Source organism: Anomaloglossus baeobatrachus, chromosome 2, assembly GCF_048569485.1.
Source record: "Anomaloglossus baeobatrachus isolate aAnoBae1 chromosome 2, aAnoBae1.hap1, whole genome shotgun sequence".
Classification (NCBI taxonomy): domain Eukaryota; kingdom Metazoa; phylum Chordata; class Amphibia; order Anura; family Aromobatidae; genus Anomaloglossus; species Anomaloglossus baeobatrachus.
In genome coordinates, this window is record NC_134354.1 from 125,431,055 (window position 1) to 125,450,960 (window position 19,906).

The 19,906-nt window shown below is 43.3% G+C and overlaps 1 protein-coding gene across 1 annotated transcript in view; it reads left to right on the forward strand.

The window, feature by feature from the left end:
• CUX1 (cut like homeobox 1) overlaps positions 1 to 19,906 on the forward strand; it is a 544,050-nt gene that overhangs the window by 510,751 nt on the left and 13,393 nt on the right. Inside the window, exons 18-19 of the mRNA XM_075335307.1 lie at positions 898 to 1,014; positions 4,391 to 4,474. Of these exons, the coding sequence (XP_075191422.1) occupies positions 898 to 1,014; positions 4,391 to 4,474 (201 nt within the window). The remainder of the gene's footprint in view (positions 1 to 897; positions 1,015 to 4,390; positions 4,475 to 19,906) is intronic.

Consider the following 19,906-nt stretch of genomic DNA (forward strand, 5'->3'; position numbering starts at 1 on the left):
GATGTATCACATAGAGCAGTGGTTGCAGCTGTTTTGACACAAACGGAATTTTTAGATTTAGTCATGTAGCAGAGCTGAGAGAGCTGGCCCCACCCACACCAGGCTCTGTATAGTGAAGTGTCAATCAGAGGAGGTGAAGTGCCTAACAGCAATGCACAAGACTTTATAGTTCTAGCAATGATAAGGGTCTTGCTGTATAAACAAAAGATTGGACTGTGACAAGACAGGCATCCCTGAACTTTCTGTGTTAACCCTTGCAGCACTCTGGCTTCAGCTTACGTAGCAAGAACCTGCTTACAGATTCTCTTTAACTCTCAACTGTGACTATATAGGTGGCACTTAAAGGACATATTTCTCCCTTTTCAAGAAGAGCTATTTTGCTTATGTTTCCATGGTATCAGTGTTTTAAAGACTCCAAACCTGTAGGTTGATCTAGTTAAAGGAGCTTTCCTAAATTATTATCACCTATACCTATAAGTGATACCTGGTTGATTGCTGGAGGCTGATCTATGTGACCCCACTGAATCCCAAGCATGGCCCTCTGAAATCCCCAATTAGAAAGGAGTTTACCTGCTAATTGTCTATGTGCATAGGTGATAACTTGCCAAGTTGGAACAATCCCTTTAATGAGAATAATTGCCTCTCCCTAGATTCTTACTAAGAAAATATGTTCTTTCATTACTTTCTAACAATTGTTTAGCTGTGCAATAAAATTCAGCCCCAAATAAGTTTCTCCAACAAATAACTTTTTTTAATATAAGGATACTTGTGCCACATCTGATATTACGCATTCAGCATTAACATTCAGCTCAGATATTACAAATGGTACGTGCAAATTACAGGAATGATCTCGTCTGTGTCCTTTCTTGACGGTTTTGTTTTGTCTGTACTAAATAGGAAAATCGGATGATGCATCATACAATGAGGGCGCTTCAAAGTGAGCTGGATAACCTGCGAGCTGACAACATAAAGCTGTATGAAAAGATTAAATTCCTGCAAAGTTATGCCGGCAAAGTGAGTATTTGTCTGATTTCAGAATAATCTCACAACAGGAACCTTTTACATAACATTACGGGAATCTTACTATAACGGAGGGATCATTTGTCCCCGTCCACTATGGCCCTGAGCCATCTTTTACAACTAAATAGGTCTTTACTGTAAATCCAAAGAGCCACGTAATCCTGTATGTGTAAACTGTATGTGGCCCGTGTTTCCAAATGTTAAGCTTACCCTCTCAATATATTACCTGAGGGTCTTAGGGCCATAATGACAAAACACAGTTCGGTCAGACTTCGTATGAACTGTTATAACTTCATGGCGCAGTTTCATTTTGCTTCCTCCTGTATGTATTTGTGTGTATATGTGTTTAGATCTGGGGGGGGGGTTTATACATATTTTTTTTTTCTATTACAGATGTTAAGACTAAATAAGCTGAAAATAAAATGTCTCTAAATCACAACTCCATGTATAATAACCCTACAATGTAAAATACAAAAATATTTTCGCTTTTTCTGATTTTTTATTTTTTTCCTACTATGTAGGGCTGTAAGGAGGGTCTACTTTTTTATATTTATTTATTTGGGGTTGGGTGCACTTTTTATGTAGTTTAATAATGAAACATTTGCAATTGCAGCTGAAGTTGCCATAATATCCCATAATATCTCATATAGATTGTGAGTAATGATGAGCGAGTTTCGAAATACTCGGATTCGTGATACTAGTAACGAGTACTGTCTAAAATACTCACGTATGCATTCCAAATAGCATGTGCAATACAAGTCAATGAGGAAAACTCGCAATGTAACGAGTAACCCGAATGCCGTACTATTCGTGCGAGTAGCAAATAGTACGGCATTCGGATTACTTGTTACATTGCGAGTATTCCCCATTGACTTGCATTACACACACTATTTGGAATTCATACGTGAGTATTACACCGGAATCATTACGAGTATTGCGAATCCGAGTATTTAGAAACTTGCTCATCATTAATTATGAGACCTCGCAGGCAGGGTCCTTTCTATACCAGTCTTGTATTGTTCATGATTATTGTACTTGTCTATGTATGTCCCCCTCTTTTCACATAAAAGCGCCATAGAATAAATGGCACTATAATAATAAATATTATTATTATTATTATTATTATTATTATTAATGATGATGATGATGATAATAAGTAGAAAAAGGCAATAGAACGGTTCATTATTAAAATCCCATAATCGCTACATACTGGATTTCCATGTAACTCCTTGGTTAAAGACCGGATACTGCTATTTTTTATCACAGAGTAGACTTATTAAGAAGTACTTAAAAAAAAAAAATCAAACATAAAGGTCAAAAAGTTACACTTCTGCATATGGCTATTACAATCAGACTATTATTTCTTGAATGTAATCTGTCACTGTTTTTTCTCTACGTCATCTGAGTAAATTTGTGGAGCTCAACCTGCGATTATGAGCACCGCAACATAGGGAGTGCCTACCTGCTCTGGAAGTGGACTGCGTTTTTTCTACGTAATCTGAGAGCAGCATGACGTAGAGACAGAGACCCTTTTTCCAGCGACGTGTCACTTACTATACTGGGTGCTGGAATTTTGATTAAAAATTGTTTTAACTGCTGCAGATCTACCAGTTCTAAATGCTGAGCTCTGTATAACCCCGCCCACACCACTGATTGGCAGCTTTTTAATACATTTTTATTGATTTTCAAACCGAACCGAATAACACTCATTAACAAGACACGTGAAGAAGCATCATGAGTACAAATACTTCAGAGCATGTACATATATCATAAGAAAAAGATTAGCAAAAGTGAAGAATGGAAGGGAGAAGCACAGAGAAAAAGGAGGAGAGACATGTCCTCGAGTAGAGGGGGAAGTTACTGAGGCTCTGACCACGGGAGTCCACTAAAACTGAGACACGAAACTACAAAGGTAGTGGGCACACAGGTCGTACCGTGAGGCGCCCTACTATCTCAAAACAGTCTGATATAGTGGGGAGGAGAGGAAGGCCTCCCAATGGAACCATTTAGTGGTAACAGAAGACTCCTCTTGGTGGGACTGGGCCTTTAAAATCTCCATTCGGTGAGACAAGGAAACCTCTGTGAACCATTCCTCAAGATAGGGAGGTTCAGTTGATCTCCAGTGGTGGGGAATCATTGTTTTAGCTGCTTGCAGCAAATGTCGCAATAAAGATTTTTTATAGGCAGCCTTAGACATTGGAAACATGAACAAAAGCACCGCCTCCATGGAGACTGGTATCAAGACATCCGTGACGGCCCTCACCACCTTGAGCACCCCCTCCAAGATGCCTCTCAGGATCGGACAAGACCACCAAATATGAGTCATGGTCCCCTCCTCCAATTCACAGTGCCAACAAAGACTAGACACCCTTGGAAACCACCTATGCAAGGCCACAGAAACGCGATACCAACTGGAGACTATCTTAAAGCTTGTTTCTTGAGATTTTGTTGCTATTATGGATTTGTGGGACAGGAAGAAGCACCTGTCCCACTGCTCTTGTGTAAACGTTGTATTGAGTTTGAGTTCCCTGGTCCTGCAAAAGGAAGGGGGTGATCTTAGCCCTTCAGTAGTCAGAAGGGCATAAAGGACCGAGATAGCATGGAGCAGCTTTGAAGAGGCGATACAAAATTCTTCAAATCCTGAGAGGGGGCACCCAAAGGCAGATTTATCTGTAAGTCTGTAGAAGTGATTGGCAGCTTTTTGTCTATGCACAGGGAACACAGAAAGCTGGTAATCAGTGATGGGAGCGGGGTTTGACTACCTGGCAGCAGGTTTACTAGTCCTCTAAAGAGGATCTCCTGCTAATTAAACAATGATTTTTATAAAAACTACAGCAAGCAGCCCAGTAAGTGACACATCACTGGAATCAGGGTCTCTGCCCCTACGTTATGCTGCTCTCACATTACATGGCAAAAAGCAGATTCCCTTTAAAACAATATTCTGATTCAGTCTAAAAAGACGGTGTCTCATCATAAGAGCTCATGCACACCACCGTGCTATGAATTCATACAACCTCTACATCACTATTCTATTATAATTACAGTCATTTACTTGACTTTCCTCCTTTTTAGTATACATGTAGCAAAAGTAATAACTGACACCTTTTAGGTTAGCAATACTAATAAATGTCATATCCGTGCTGTAGGATGCAGTCATTCCTTTTTTAGTCGATTGTGTAGCAGAATTTATGATTGGGCTAAAATAGGTCAAAAGTCATTCTTTGGAAGTGGTAAATGTAGATAGTTCGAATATCGTTTAACTGGAACATATCTGACTCAGGAGGAGGATAATGGACACATACTGTTATCAGACTTTCATTTGGATACTCCTATTTTCATTGACGTGAACCTTTTTATTTTCCTTCCTCAGGGGAGTAAGAGTGATGACACTGAGCTTCGGTACTCCTCCCAATATGAAGAACGACTTGACCCATTCTCCTCATTTAGCAGGAAGGTAAGTTCTTTGTTCAGGTGTCATCACACATTAATTTTTCATTTTCACATATCATATTTTCTAAAAACGTTGCGGCTGGTTAGGATTATGGCTCAGACTCTCCCGATGAATAATTCTTGGTCAACGTAAATCAAAGCCAACGAGAAATTCTCACAGGCCACGGTGACTGATGGGTCCTCCTATAGTAGACATTCAACATGTCCATATAGGCTAATGCCGTAGACACCTATAGACAAGGGAGTTGTAAAAGGGCATGGATGACTGGCACATTGGGAGGAAAGTCCTGCTACTTAGTGAACCAAGTGTTCAGTGTGTTACCTTGATGGTGGTAAGTGCCTGGTACTGTTGAACATTTCAGATGCCCGCTTATAAGTGGATGTGGATTGTCCCATCAGGAATATCCTTGTAGCGCATATTTATGTCATATATTGGGTCTCTGAGACCTCTCCTATAAGCCAGAAAGTGGACCCCCTAACAAACAGCAGCCCATGCTTTGATGGAGTTATACCACCCAGGTATTACATGAACAAATTTTGATCTAAATTGTGACCATGTAGTACTACCTTTCACATGCAGGGAAAAATATCTGTCTGACTTATCTTCTGTCTTCAGGATTGTACCATTCCTCTGCCTCTAAACTTCCTGGTTGCCAGGGAGGGTGGGCCACATCTGAAGACAGTTTGTCACGCAGTGGCTATCAGGGTCCCAGCAGGTATAATGGAACTCCCGGCAAGCACCGCAACACAGAGTGTACAGCGGGAATACAATACAATGGAGGGCCCTGGCGCTAGGGAGAGTAGAGTGGGGTCACCTCCTGACAATCACTTTGGGTCTCAGGAGTAGGACCTGTTGTGATAAGAAGATACGATTACTGTGGTAACTCCCATATAATGAATCTGTAATATGCAGCCCCTAATAATACCATTGCTTTTGAATAGCTTTCTGACATTGTGTAGCAGTTGCAAAGGTCTAACTAATGACTATACATTATATTTCACTTACATTTCCAAGATCCTATCCCAATATGCAGTGGTTGTAATCAGGGCCGTATTTGGTCTTCATGCTGCCCCAGGCACTGTAAGTGATCACGCCCCTTACTGACAACATAAAACTATGAGTGTGTGCACACAATATCTATTTAATTCGGATCTACTTTGTAACACACTTGAAAAAGTGGTAAAATGCTAAAAGAATGAAGATCAGCTTTTTTCAACAGCTTTAGGTTTTCAAAGACACTAAGTGGTTAAAACAGGCAACCAAACCATTTTTTGGGCTACTACGGTCAGGAAGTTGCTGACTAGCACATAATACAATTTCAATTAAAAAAAAAAAAAAGAAGATGGCATGGTTTCCTAACCTGTCCTCCGCCTGAAAAACTCCAAAGGATTTGCAGATGTGTAAAAGCCATGGTGTGCACATAGCCTAACAGTTCACATGTCCTCCAGATCGTAGTTACGGTGCTCGTACACAGACTACAGTTGACAAAACCCGGACATAGACAAGATCGGATGACAGTCTGATTGTCAGGGAGATGAGGACTCAGCAGATCCAATTTCGGACTGTGAATCTTTTTACTCTAAGAGATGAGCCACCGCCAGATATATCTAGTAGCGTCTGCCTCATAGAGAACACAAGAGCACTCAACAAAGTGAGCGCTGCTGTGTATGGGAGAGTCAAGGAGCCAGCCGTATGATGGGTGATGGGACACCTGTCTATAGTGTATGGGAGAGTCAGGGAGATAGCTGCCAGCCGAATGATGGGACACCTGTCTATAGTATATGGAAAAGTCAGGGAGACAACTGCCAGCTGAATGATGGGACACCTGTCTATAGTGTATGGGGGAGTCAGGGAGATAGTTGCCAGCCGAATGATGAGACACCTGTCTATACTGTATGGAGGCTTTAGTCCAAAACTCGTTTTTCAGACGTATGGACTCATTGTGGCAGATATATATTTAATCTGGCACACTAACCCTATCTACTATCAAGTCTAAAATTAAATATTGCTACATCTACACGACTACATCACCAGAACCAACCTCAAATCATGATAACATTACCAGAACCAACCTCAGTTCACAGCTACATCACAAGAACCACCATCTGCACATGACAACATCACAAGAACCAAGCTCAAATAACTACTACATCACAAGAACCAACCTGAATTCAAGAATACATCACCAGAACCAAAGCCAGCCCAACATATAATTGTCTGGCATGAAACTGTAGCTCCTAGTATGTCTGTAACAATGGTAAGGAGATACCAGGAGTTGTCTCTTCCCCCATCCACTCCCCTCCGAAAACACAGCGGATTTATTAGACTGTCTGACGGAGGGGGAGAGGATGTAAAAAAAAATATTTTTTTTTTTTTTTGCTGCCCCAAAAGTGCCACCCCCCGCAGCACGCCGTTCCAGACATAGTAATAAGAATATTAGCAAAGCAAATATCTCCAATTTGAAATGTAGTGTGGTTCTTCTGAAAAGCTATGTCACTTACCTAATGTTCAGGGCATTGCAAGACCTTAGGTATCAATGGTTACGACCACGAATATAGTTACAGTTAGTTGCTAGTGGTCATAACCATGGAAACCTAAGGTCCTGTAATGCCCTGCAGATGAGGTAAGACATATGGCTATATCAGGGAACTATACTACATTTCTAAATGAAGGTATTTGCTAATATAATTACACCTATTACCAGTGGCGTAACTAGAGTTTGATGGGCTCTGGTGCAAAGTTCAGACCTGGGCCCCCCCTCCACGTACACCGACACTTGGGGTACGGGATAATGACACTGACACTCGGGGTACAGGATAATGATGCTGACACTTGGCTTTTACCCTCAGCACCCAGGTTTCCCATGATCTGAAATTCCTCTATCAGCACCCAGCTTTCCTACGTTCTGATATCCATCTTGTCCTCGGCACCCAGCTTCCCCATGCTTTGCTATACATCTTTCCCTCAGCACCCACCTTTACCATATCAGAGCATGGGAAAGCTGGATGCTGAGAGAAGATGTATAGCAGAGCATGGGAAAGCTGGGTGCTGAGAGAAGATGTATAGCAGAGCATGGGAAAGCTGGGTGCTGAGGGAAAGAGCCTTTATCCCTCAGCACAAAACATTCCCATCCCCTGATTGTATCTTTGTCCCCCCTTGTATATAGTTCTCCAAATACAATAATGGCCCCCACATAGCCTTCCAAATAGTATAAAGGGTCCCACATAACTCTTCATATATTAGAATACACTTCCATAGTCCTCCATGTATTATAATACATTTCCCATAGTCCTCCATATATTATAATGCACCCCCATAATCCTCCATGTATAAAGTAGCCCTTCAATTATTATCATGAATTTCTCATAGTTCTCCATGTATTATAATTCACCCCATAGTTCTCCATATATTATACTGCACCACATAGTCCTCCATGTTTTATAATGCCCCGCATAGTCCATGTGTAAGGTAGGCTCCATCATCCTCCATATACAGTTAGGTCCAGAAATATTTGGACAGTGACACAAGTTTTGTTATTTTAGCTGTTTACAAAAACATGTTCAGAAATACAATTATATATATAATATGGGCTGAAAGTGCACACTCCCAGCTGCAATATGAGAGTTTTCACATCCAAATCGGAGAAAGGGTTTAGGAATCATAGCTCTGTAATGCATAGCCTCCTCTTTTTCAAGGGACCAAAAGTAATTGGACAAGGGACTCTAAGGGCTTCAATTAACTCTGAAGGCGTTTCCCTCGTTAACCTGTAATCAATGAAGTAGTTAAAAGGTCTGGGGTTGATTACAGGTGTGTGGTTTTGCATTTGGAAGCTGTTGCTGTGACCAGACAACATGTGGTCTAAGGAACTCTCAATTGAGGTGAAGCAGAACATCCTGAGGCTGAAAAAAAAGAAAAAATCCATCAGAGAGATAGCAGACATGCTTGGAGTAGCAAAATCAACAGTCGGGTACATTCTGAGAAAAAAGGAATTGACTGGTGAGCTTGGGAACTCAAAAAGGCCTGGGCGTCCATGGATGACAGCAGTGGTGGATGATCGCCGCATACTTTCTTTGGTGAAGAAGAACCCGTTCACAACATCAACTGAAGTCCAGAACACTCTCAGTGAAGTAGGTGTATCTGTCTCTAAGTCAACAGTAAAGAGAAGACTCCATGAAAGTAAATACAAAGGGTTCACATCTAGATGCAAACCATTCATCAATTCCAAAAATAGACAGGCCAGAGTTAAATTTGCTGAAAAACACCTCATGAAGCCAGCTCAGTTCTGGAAAAGTATTCTATGGACAGATGAGAACAAGATCAACCTGTACCAGAATGATGGGAAGAAAAAAGTTTGGAGAAGAAAGGGAACGGCACATGATCCAAGGCACACCACATCCTCTGTAAAACATGGTGGAGGCAACGTGATGGCATGGTCATGCATGGCTTTCAATGGCACTGGGTCACTTGTGTTTATTGATGACATAACAGCAGACAAGAGTAGCCGGATGAATTCTGAAGTGTATCGGGATATTCTTTCAGCCCAGATTCAGCCAAATGCCGCAAAGTTGATCGGACGGCGCTTCATAGTACAGATGGACAATGACCCCAAGCATACAGCCAAAGCTACCCAGGAGTTCATGAGTGCAAAAAAGTGGAACATTCTGCAATGGCCAAGTCAATCACCAGATCTTAACCCAATTGAGCATGCATTTCACTTGCTCAAATCCAGACTTAAGACGGAAAGACCCACAAACAAGCAAGACCTGAAGGCTGCGGCTGTAAAGGCCTGGCAAAGCATTAAGAAGGAGGAAACCCAGCGTTTGGTGATGTCCATGTGTTCCAGACTTAAGGCAGTGATTGCCTCCAAAGGATTCGCAACAAAATATTGAAAATAATTTTTTTTTTTGGGTTTGGTTTATTTGTCCAACTACTTTTGACCTCCTAAAATGTGGAGTGTTTGTAAAGAAATGTGTACAATTCCTACAATTTCTATCAGATATTTTTGTTCAAACCTTCAAATTAAACGTTACAATCTGCACTTGAATTCTGTTTTAGATGTTTCATTTCAAATCCAATGTGGTGGCATGCAGAGCCCAACTCGCGAAAATTGTGTCACTGTCCAAATATTTCTGGACCTAACTGTATTATAATGTCGCCCCCATAGTCCTATATGTATTACAATGCAGCCCCATAAAACTTCATATTGTATTATGCAGCCCCATACTCCTCCATTCATAATGCACCCCTATATTCCTTGTATAAGGTGTCCTTCATTTTGTATTATGCAGCCCCATACTCTCCATGTATAATGCAGCCCCCCAAGACCTCCATATATAATAATGCAGCCAGCCTCCCCAGTCCTCCATGTATAATAATGCAGCCAGCCTCTCCAGGCCTCCATGTATAATGTAGCAGCATGCCTCTCCAGGACTCCGTGTATAACAATGCACCCAGCCTCCCCAGGCCTCCATGTATAATATAGCAGCCAGCCTCTCCAGACCTCCATCTATAATAATGCAGCCAGCCTCCCCAGTCCTCCATGTATTATAATGCATCCAGCCTCCCCAGTCCTCCATGTATAATAATACAGCCAGCCTCCCCAGGCATCCATGTATAATAATGCAGCTAGCCTCCCCAGGCCTCCATGTATAATAATACACTCAGCTCTCCATGTATAATAATGCAGCCAGCCTCCCCAGGCCTCCATGTATAATAATACACCCAGCTCTCCATGTATAATAATGCAGCCAGCCTCCCCAGGCCTCCATGTATAATAATACACCCAGCTCTCCATGTATAATAATGCAGCCAGCCTCCCCAGGCCTCCATGTATAATAATACACCCAGCTCTCCATGTATAATAATGCAGCCAGCCTCCCCAGGCCTCCATGTATAATAATACACCCAGCTCTCCATGTATAATAATGCAGCCAGCCTCCCCAGACCTCCATGTATAATATAGCAGCCAGCCTCTCCAGGCCCCCATGTATAATGTAGCAGCCAGCCACTCCAGGCCTCCATGTATAATAATGCACCCAGCCTTTCCAGGCCTCCATGTTTAATATAGCAGCCAGCCTCTCCAGGCCTCCATGTATAATATAGCAGCCAGCCTCTCCAGACATTCATGTATAATGTAGCCAGCCTCTCCAGGCCTCCATGTATAATATAGCAGCCAGCCTCCCCAGGCCTCCATGTATAATGCAGCCTCTCCAGTCCTCCATATATAATGCAGCCAGCCTATCCAAGCCTCCATGTATAATAATGCAGCCTTCCCAGACCTTCATGTATAATGCAGCCTCTCCAGGCCTCCCTGTATAATAATGCAGCCTCCCCAGGCCTCCATGTATAATAATGCAGCCTCTCCAGGCCTCCATGTATAATAATGCAGCCTCTCCAGGCCTCCATGTATAATAATGCAGCCTCTCCAGGCCTCCATGTATAATAATGCAGCCTCCCCAGGCCTCCATGTATAATAATGCAGCCTCTCCAGGCCTCCATGTATAATAATGCACCCAGCCTTTCCAGGCCTCCATGTTTAATATAGCAGCCAGTCTCTCCAGGCCGCCATGTATAATATAGCAGCCAGCCTCTCCAGACATTCATGTATAATATAGCAGCCAGCCTCCCCAGGCCTCCATGTATAATAATGCAGCCTCTCCAGGCCTCCATGTATAATAATGCAGCCTCTCCAGGCCTCCATGTATAATAATGCAGCCTCTCCAGGCCTCCATGTATAATAATGCAGCCTTTCCAGGCCTCCATGTATAATAATGCAGCCTCTCCAGGCCCTCAGGTATAATAATGCAGCCTCTCCAGGCCTCCATGTATAATAATGCAGCTTCTCCAGGCCTCCATGTATAATAATGCAGCCTCCCCAGGCCTCCATGTATAATAATGCAGCCTCACCAGGCCTCCATGTATAATAAGGCAGCCTCCCCAGTCCTCCATGTATAATAAGGCAGCTTTCCCAAGCCTCTGGCCACCGTGTACTCACTAATTTATATTAAAAAAAAAAACCACACAAGTACTCACCCTCGCTCTTCCTTCCACCGCTGCTCTGTCCTCACGTCTCCTCGTTCCACCGCTTCTGTCCTCACCGCTTTCCTCTTCCACCGCTGCTCATCCCTCTCCTCTCCTCGTTCTCCCAGTACTTCCGTCGGCGTCCTCCCGTCCTGCGCTCTGTGCACTCAGCACAGCAGTCGCACGGAAGTGGCGTCACCGCGCAGGCACAGGGGGAGAATGGTGATGCATAGCGCGGCACCGGCCGCGCTATGCTTCATCAATGTGCGCGGTGATGGGGGAGCTGCCGCAGCCGCTGATACCGGGCAGGGGGCCCTGGTGCCACCGCCGCTGACACAAGGCAGGGGGGTACAGTGTCGGCGGCGGCACCTGGTCATATAGCGGCCGCGTGGTCTGTGACAGATCAGCGCAGCTCCTCTCTCTCTGAAAGGAGATGGCTGCTGATCTGCTGGGCGGCCGCTGGGCCCCTAACCTCCCGGGCCTGGTTGCAATGGCGACCGCGGTAGTTATGCCCCTGCCTATTACATATTGGCATAGGATTTTGGAGGTGGGAATACCCCTTTTAATTCTGCATCAGCTCATGTTCTGTACCCATTTAATTGTCAGTCAAGGTTATTTCAGGACACATCCATGTATGTAATCTCCACTAAACCTACACATAAAATAATGCTATTAATTTTTAATACTTGTGTTTTGATGTTTGCTTGCGCAGGCCTAGTCCTGAAATGTAAGCAGAGGTTTATAGATCTTTTTCCACAATAATAAGCGTTGCAGATTTACTTAGCGGTCCCAATGTTTCTAACATAAAACCACAGGATGTTTCCAAACAGATTTCTGATGGAATATGTTTCCGAGATTTGTGTATACAGAAGACATTTGTCTTTCCATACACAGTATAAAAGCTTTTCCTTTACCATTTATTGCTCTTTATTGATTGTTGCACTTAAATTGTTATTTACTAGTTTTCTCAATCAACCAATGAATTTTCTAAACCCAATCTGGCACCAACTCAGACTTTGAATCTACCGCTGGTAAAATAGGGGAAAATCTACTTGTGGTTTGCCGCACCGATACAAAGGAATAAAGGGGGCTTTACACGCTACGATATCGCTAATGCGAAGTCGTTGGGGTCACGGAATTTGTGACGCACATCCGGCCGCATTAGCGATGCCATTGCGTGTGACACCTATGAGCGATTTTGCATTGTCGCAAAAACGTGCAAAATCGCTCATCGGTGACATGGGGGTCCATTTTCAATTATTGTTACTGCAGCAGTAACGAAGTTGTTCCTCGTTCCTGCGGCAGCACACATCGCTCCGTGTGACGCCGCAGGAACGAGGAAGCTCTCGTTACCTGCCTCCCGGCTGCAATGCGAAGGAAGGAGGTGGGCGGGATGTTCGTCCCGCTCATCTCTGCCCCTCCGCTTCTATTGGGTGGCGGTTCAGTGACGCTGCTGTGACGTCGCTGTGACGCTAAACGAACCGCCCCCCTTAGAAAGGAGGCAGTTCGCCGGTCACAGCGACGTCGCCGGGCAGGTAAGAACGTGTGACGGGTTTGGGCGATGTTGTGCGGCACGGGCAGCGATTTGCCCGTGTCGCACAACAGATGGGGGCGGGTACGCAAGCTAGCGATATCGGTACCGATATCGCAGCATGTAAAGCGGCCTTAACATTCAGCTGTCTTTTTATTTTATTTTTATTTTTTTTTTTTTATCTTTTTCTCATTTCTCCTGGTCTGAATAAAATATTTTAAATATAGTGAATAATGAAAAAAAAATTAACTTTTTTTTTTACTGACATCTTAATCCATAAAACATATAATAATTTGCAATTTTTTATGGTCTCTATGAAACATCATAGTCCATGTGCACCTCTTCATGCACATACATGTTCACACTTTTCAGTTTTGGTGATTTTTTTTTTAAACTTGGGGAGAAGTATAATTAATAACTTTATAACTTTTTAGGATTCACTATCGTTTTTTGACACTTTTAAAAGGGAACTCGTCACCAGGTTTGGCGACTATAAGCTGCGGCCACCACCAGTGAGCTCTTATATACAGCATTCTAACATGCTGTATATAAGAGCCTAGGCCACTGTGTAAACGTAAAAATCACTTTAATACTCACCTAAGTGGCAGTGCGGTGCAGACTGGTCAAATGGGTGTCTCCGTTCTCCGGCGCCTCCTCTTTCGCCCATCTTTGTTGTCCTTCTTTTGAAGCCTGGGTGCATGACGCGACCTACATCATCCACACTCGCCGGCATTGAGGTCCTGCACATGCGCACTTTTATCTGAGTAGAGCAGATCAAAGTTTTGTAGTGCCCCTATGCAGGACTTCCATGCCGGATAGTGTGCCTGACGTAGGACCTGTCTAAACTAAAAGTAAACTATTGCCAAAATATTTTAGACAATACATGTGAGACAAGAACCTGATTTAAACAATAGGACATTTTTTGACGATCACTTTAAATTAAAGGGATTTTAAAGATTAGAAAACATGGCTGCTTATTTCTAGGAACGGAGCCATACCAGTTCATGAGTTGTGTGCGGTATTAAAGCTCAGTCCCATTGAAGTGAATAAGGTTGAGAAGCAATATCACATGCAGACTGTGGATGGGATCGGTGCTATTTCAAGAAGAAAATGCCCCTATATTTATAACCCTGGATAACTCATTTATAGGATATCGGTCATCAGGTTTTTGGTCCCCCCTTTTGAGAGCAGCGTAATGTAGATACAGAGACCCTGATTTTAGCGATGTGTCACTTACTGGGCTGTTTGCTGTCATTTTGATAAAATCAATGTTTTCTCTGCTGCAGATCTAGCAGTTATACAAAGCTCATGAATATGCTGGACTACCTGGCCGCACACCAGATAGACCTCTAATGATAATCTACTGCTGATTAAACAGTGATTTTATCAAAACTACACTAAGCAGCCCAGTAAGTAAGTGACACATTGCTGGAATCAGTATCTCTGCCTCTACTTTATGCTGCTCTCAGATTAGGTGACAAAAACTTGGTGACAGATTCCCTTTAAGCAGCAGACACTAAAACAATAGTGTCCATGTCATCCACAGCTACCAACATTGTTACTTAAAGGGGTATTTTGATTGGAAGATGTAAATATTTATTTACAGGATAGCTGTGACATCTACTAGAATGATGTGGGTCTGAAAGCTTGGGTCTCCCACCTATCAGCAGAATTTGCCACTTTATCCCAGTTAGAATGGAGCGGCAGTGTGCGTGTTTGACCACCACTCCATTAATTTGACTGCCACTGCATGCATTCTCTGTGGGAGTGCTACAGAAAACTGAATACAGTCCTATAGGAATGAATGGAGCGTAGTCAAACATGACATCTGTGTGAGATGATACAGTGAGTTCTGCATTGAGCAGGGGGTGGCACCAGATGAGCCAAAAGGTTCCTTCCAAGTCTACCATTCTATGAGACTGCCACCCCATTCTTATGGAGATAAAAGTGGCCTTTTCTAGGGATCGGTTGGCTCCATAGTGGAGGTTGTCACCAATCTTTTTGATAGGTAATAACGTCTATCTTTAATACCCCTTTGGTGTTGACCTCCAGTTGCTTTGGGCAGTAAGAAATGTTTTTGGAGGGCTTTCTGATAAATGGGGTCCTACAGCTCTTACACCACTTAGTTTACTGAACGCTTTTCATTATTATTTCTATAATTGCCTAAGCTCTGTGTTTTTTTTGTCAGCGTCTTTAAAAATAACACTTCTGTAGCTTTATGTGAAAAAATAAAATGCCAACCCAATCCATGCGTGGAATAGCTGAGTGATGGCAGCGCTGTTTGTGATGGGGCCTTGTGATGTGGACGCCTCACCTCAGTAGGCCCATGCTCCTCCTGAGCCTGTCTGCCAGTATCTGAATGGACTCGCTCTGATGATGTCATTTCCATTCACAGGAACATACAATACCTCCTTTCATTAACGCAAATAAGTTGCTTTCAGGCTTTCCCTTTTTGATAAATTTGTGCTGTTTGATTTTTTTTTTTTGCGAGAAACTGATTATTAAGCGAGCAGACCAAAAGGAATGAAGGTAAACAGTCCCTTGACCTATGTAATAATGACAGCGAGGATATCCACTTATGTACATGACCTATTTAGAACCATAAATGAAGGTTAATGGCAGGGGCATCACTTGGGTCAAAAAAGATGTTTGGCCATCGCAATTCCCCCAAAAATGTAACACCATAGATAACACAATTATTACTCCGACTGTGTGTAGGTAATGTAGTATATGATGTAGTACGGTATATGGTGCTTGCAGTCTTAAGTAACATCGCAGATATCACAGAGGTAAGTCTCCTGGGGACAGATAATGCAGTAATTTCACCTGCAGTCCTATGCAACACCACAGAATATATACCGTGATAATTCTGTCTACAAATATTGTATTATATCAAGGGTCTCAAACATGCGGCCTGCAGGCATGGGAGCTCCTATGATGATCATAGCCCGGTGAAAAGGCCACTGATGCCAGCACTTCCTATCAATTGAATTTGTGTCCTTGGACGCACATTCAGTTTGAAATGTATTGCGGCTGTCTGCACCACAATACCAATAGTAGCCACCGGCCTATCAGAGGTCAGCAGCTGATAACAGTGTGACAGTGCGGTGGCTTATGACCTCACTGCCATGCGCCACCCATGCTGTGAAGGAGAAGAGGACGCTGTTCACCAAGGGAACGAAAGACAAGTGAGAAGAATTTATTTATTTTAATGTGTGTAGAGCGGCACAAAGGGGGACATCGCTGCAGTATGGGAACCAGGATGGGGACATAACTGCAAAATAGGTACCAGGTTGGGGCCATTATTGCAAAATGGGGACCAGGATGGGGACATTACTGAAATATGGTAACTGGGATAGGGACATTTCTATAATATGGGGAACCAGGATGGGGACATTACTGTAATATGAAAACTGTGATGGGGGACCTTACTACAATATGGGGACACTACTACAAGATGTTGTACAAAATTACTATATGCTAATTCTAAGACAATATTACTATATGGGGCAAATTGGGGAATAAAAAAGGAGGAAAAAAAAGTAAAAATAAAATAATAATGAAATTAAAGTGTGGTGGGGTTAAAGTCCAGTTGGTTTATTCACAACACATAAACAACACTCCTGGTAACCTAATAAAAGTCTTTCTTCGGCTTCAAAGGAAACATAACATGGTTTTCAGTCAGTTTTATTCACAGTACGCCTGAACAGGTTCGGATATCACTGCTCCGTAGAAGAACTCTAGTGGAGGAATCTCAACCTCTACTCACTGACCCTGGTCAGTATACACACCCCTTTCCAGAGGTTCCTTCTGGAGGTATCATAAAGCTTCATACACTGTCTCCGGTCAGAAGAAGCAAACCCTCTCTTTTTTTCAGAAGATTCCTTCCAGAGGCATCACAACCTCTACTAACGGTTCCAGCCAGGACAAGCTAATCTTCTCTGAGGATTCCTTCCTTGAGACAATACAGCCTCTCCACAATGACCATGTATCAATCAGTGTCCATTTTGACAAATGATACACACCCATGGGTAGAGGTATGTGGATAGCCAGGCCAACATGTCTGTCTAGTTATCAATAAAACCTGTCTCTGGAATAAGCCTTGCGGCACTACAAGTACCAGAGCAGATATGCAGGTTTACCCCACCTCCATGATACATACCTGCTGCCATGTTACAAAAGTATGAAAAAATATTGTGCCACTAAAATTGTTGTTTTATGTACAAACAGAACAAAAAAATTGCACGTTTGTTATCGCCATAATGATATTAAGCTATAAATCTGTGCCATAACCCATACGAGGAATGGCATTTAAGAAAAAAAAAACACAGCAAAAATGTTCAAAAAAGTATCAAAAGGTGTAAAGATAAAAATGGTATCACTAAAAATGTCATCTGATCCTGCAAAGAATGTACCATTCAAATTTAATTTTTTTCTAGGTGTGAACCATGTACCCAGACGAGTTTGAGACCCCTGTATTAGATATTACCTGCAGTCCTATCTAGCACAACCAATAACAAATAGATATCTCTCCGTGTACAGAGTAATCTCATCAGTCGGTTTATGTACCACCATATCTTTCAATGTAGCGGGATCAGATACAGCAGACAGGCCTAGAAAACACACATTGTATATAGGGGAGCTCAGCAGACTATCACCAGCACATCATGCTGTGAATAATGCAGGCAGCTCCTCAGCTCTGTGCGTGGTCAGTATAGTGCAGAAATCCCGTCAGGATTTGGGGTAATGCACTTATGACCACAGGGCAGATCTAGAAATTTGTGGTGGAAAAACTACTACTCTGAATGGTCTCCTGTTATAAGTGATGTACTCCAAGGTTCAGCGCTTTATTATTATTAATGATTAATAGTGTTGTTTCTATCTTGCACCAAACTATGTAGGATGTTCGTAAGTTAGAAGCTGATTTATGCAAACAGAAAGTTTGGGCATTCACTTGTCAGACAAGGTTTGATGTGGTGAAATATAAAATTATGCATCTGGGCACTAATAATATAGGGCCATTCAGGGCTGGATTTACACATTTCTACACTCTAGGCAAAAGCACGAAATTATGTAACCCCTCCCCCTGGCGCTAGTATCACTCTCTGCTACTGACTCCGCCACCTTACAACATCTTCTGTCCAAGTTGGGAACTACAGCAGTGGTGGAGAGACAGCGCTGCACTCACATCTCCCACATCGTCTATCACCAAGGAACCAAGACCTATTCAAAGGGGGCAGCGATGGAAGAAACTGTAGTAACTGCAGCGCTGCCTCCTTTTTCTGAGCATGATTGCGCAAGATGTAGAGATGGAATAGAAAAAATTGTAAATATTTTGGTTATTTCTTCTGTATATTGGCCCTGCTGTGCCCTAGGCCATTGCCTAGGTTGGCCTTATGGTAAATCCAGCCATGGTGCCATGATATGTTCTGGGGGTTGTAAAACAAGTATGGTCAACAAAAGAAAAATCTGGGTTTACTTCTACAACCCCAATTACAAAACAAAATTTGTGATCCCTGAAATAGACGTAGACTGGATGGGAAGATATGTTGTTCTAAAGCCTCTATATAATGTTCAGCATTGAATTGCCTTTTGAGAAGTGTAAACTGCCCATACCATAGGCACTTGTGCAGCACCATACGATCAGAGATGCAGGCTTTAGAGACATGTAGAAATACATAAATTTCCCATACATAAAATATGCTCAAAAGCTGTTTCATGTAAAACCTCACAAAAGACAAGAGGGCATTCTCTCCACTTGGAGAAATAAAGGTTCAGTCTTCAGAAGATACAAGGCTTCTTCACCATGAGCACTAATAATCTGTGGAATAGTCCGCCTCAGGAGTCCATCTCATTCCTGCTCAGAATTTTGACCTAATTGATCAATACTCGGGATCTTAATGTTTAGTTCAGACTGGTACACTTATTATGGTTGTACCGATAACTTTTCCTTCTATTTATCCTTTCCCATCCCTTTATTGAACTTAATGTATGGGGGGGTTACAACTATACTGTGTAACTATGTATCTATGCCGCCCCCGTGCCAGCAGCCGGGCTGCTCGGATCCGGATGCACGGTGGCTGGAGGGGTCTCCGGACCCAGGGGTCGTGCAGCCACTCAAATGAAGGTGGGGTATTTACAGGGGATTGAGTTTAGAGTTTGTGACGCCACCCGTGGTGTGTGGTAATATGGGGTACAACCGCTGCAGTTGGGTGTACCCGGGGGTGATGAAGTGGGGCAGCCAGGTGTTAGAAGCCTCCACGGGTAGGGGGATGCCCCGGGACTCGGTGATGGTGTTTGGTGAGTGCCGTTTGGTGCGAAGGGGTCACTTTCGTACTCACTCAGTCCATTAAGCTGACACCGACAACTGGATAAACCAAAGTTCTGGATACCGCTGCCGCTGAGGGGAGCTAGTTCGGGTCCCGTCCCCAATGGTGCTGCCTGGTGATCTGTGACCTTCCTCCTGGCACTAAGTTTACTTCTCTGTTGGTCCCGGTAGTATGGAACTAGTCGGGGCCCACTCCCCACTATGGCTAAGTGTGGTAGCTTGCTCTCAGGGTTCACGCTTTGGATTTCCTGAACCGTTAGTGTGGAAAGTCCTATCCCCCTCGTTGCGCTAGTACTCCGATTTTGGAGCGGGTGGAGAGCGGATCTTGAAGGCTCCATTCTCTTCGGGTAAATTGTCATGTTACCTGAAGCTACTCTCTGACCTAAGGTCCACGTACCACATCGTGCCCTGGTCCCAGCCCGGTGATGGTGCAAGGCCGCCGGCTGTCCTCCTCGACAGTTCCGTGCCCCTTGCCACGATCCCCTAGGCCCAGACCAACGTCTGCCACCTAGGTAACTACTTAGGAGCCGTGCTCCTGACTTCCTTTCTCCTTCAC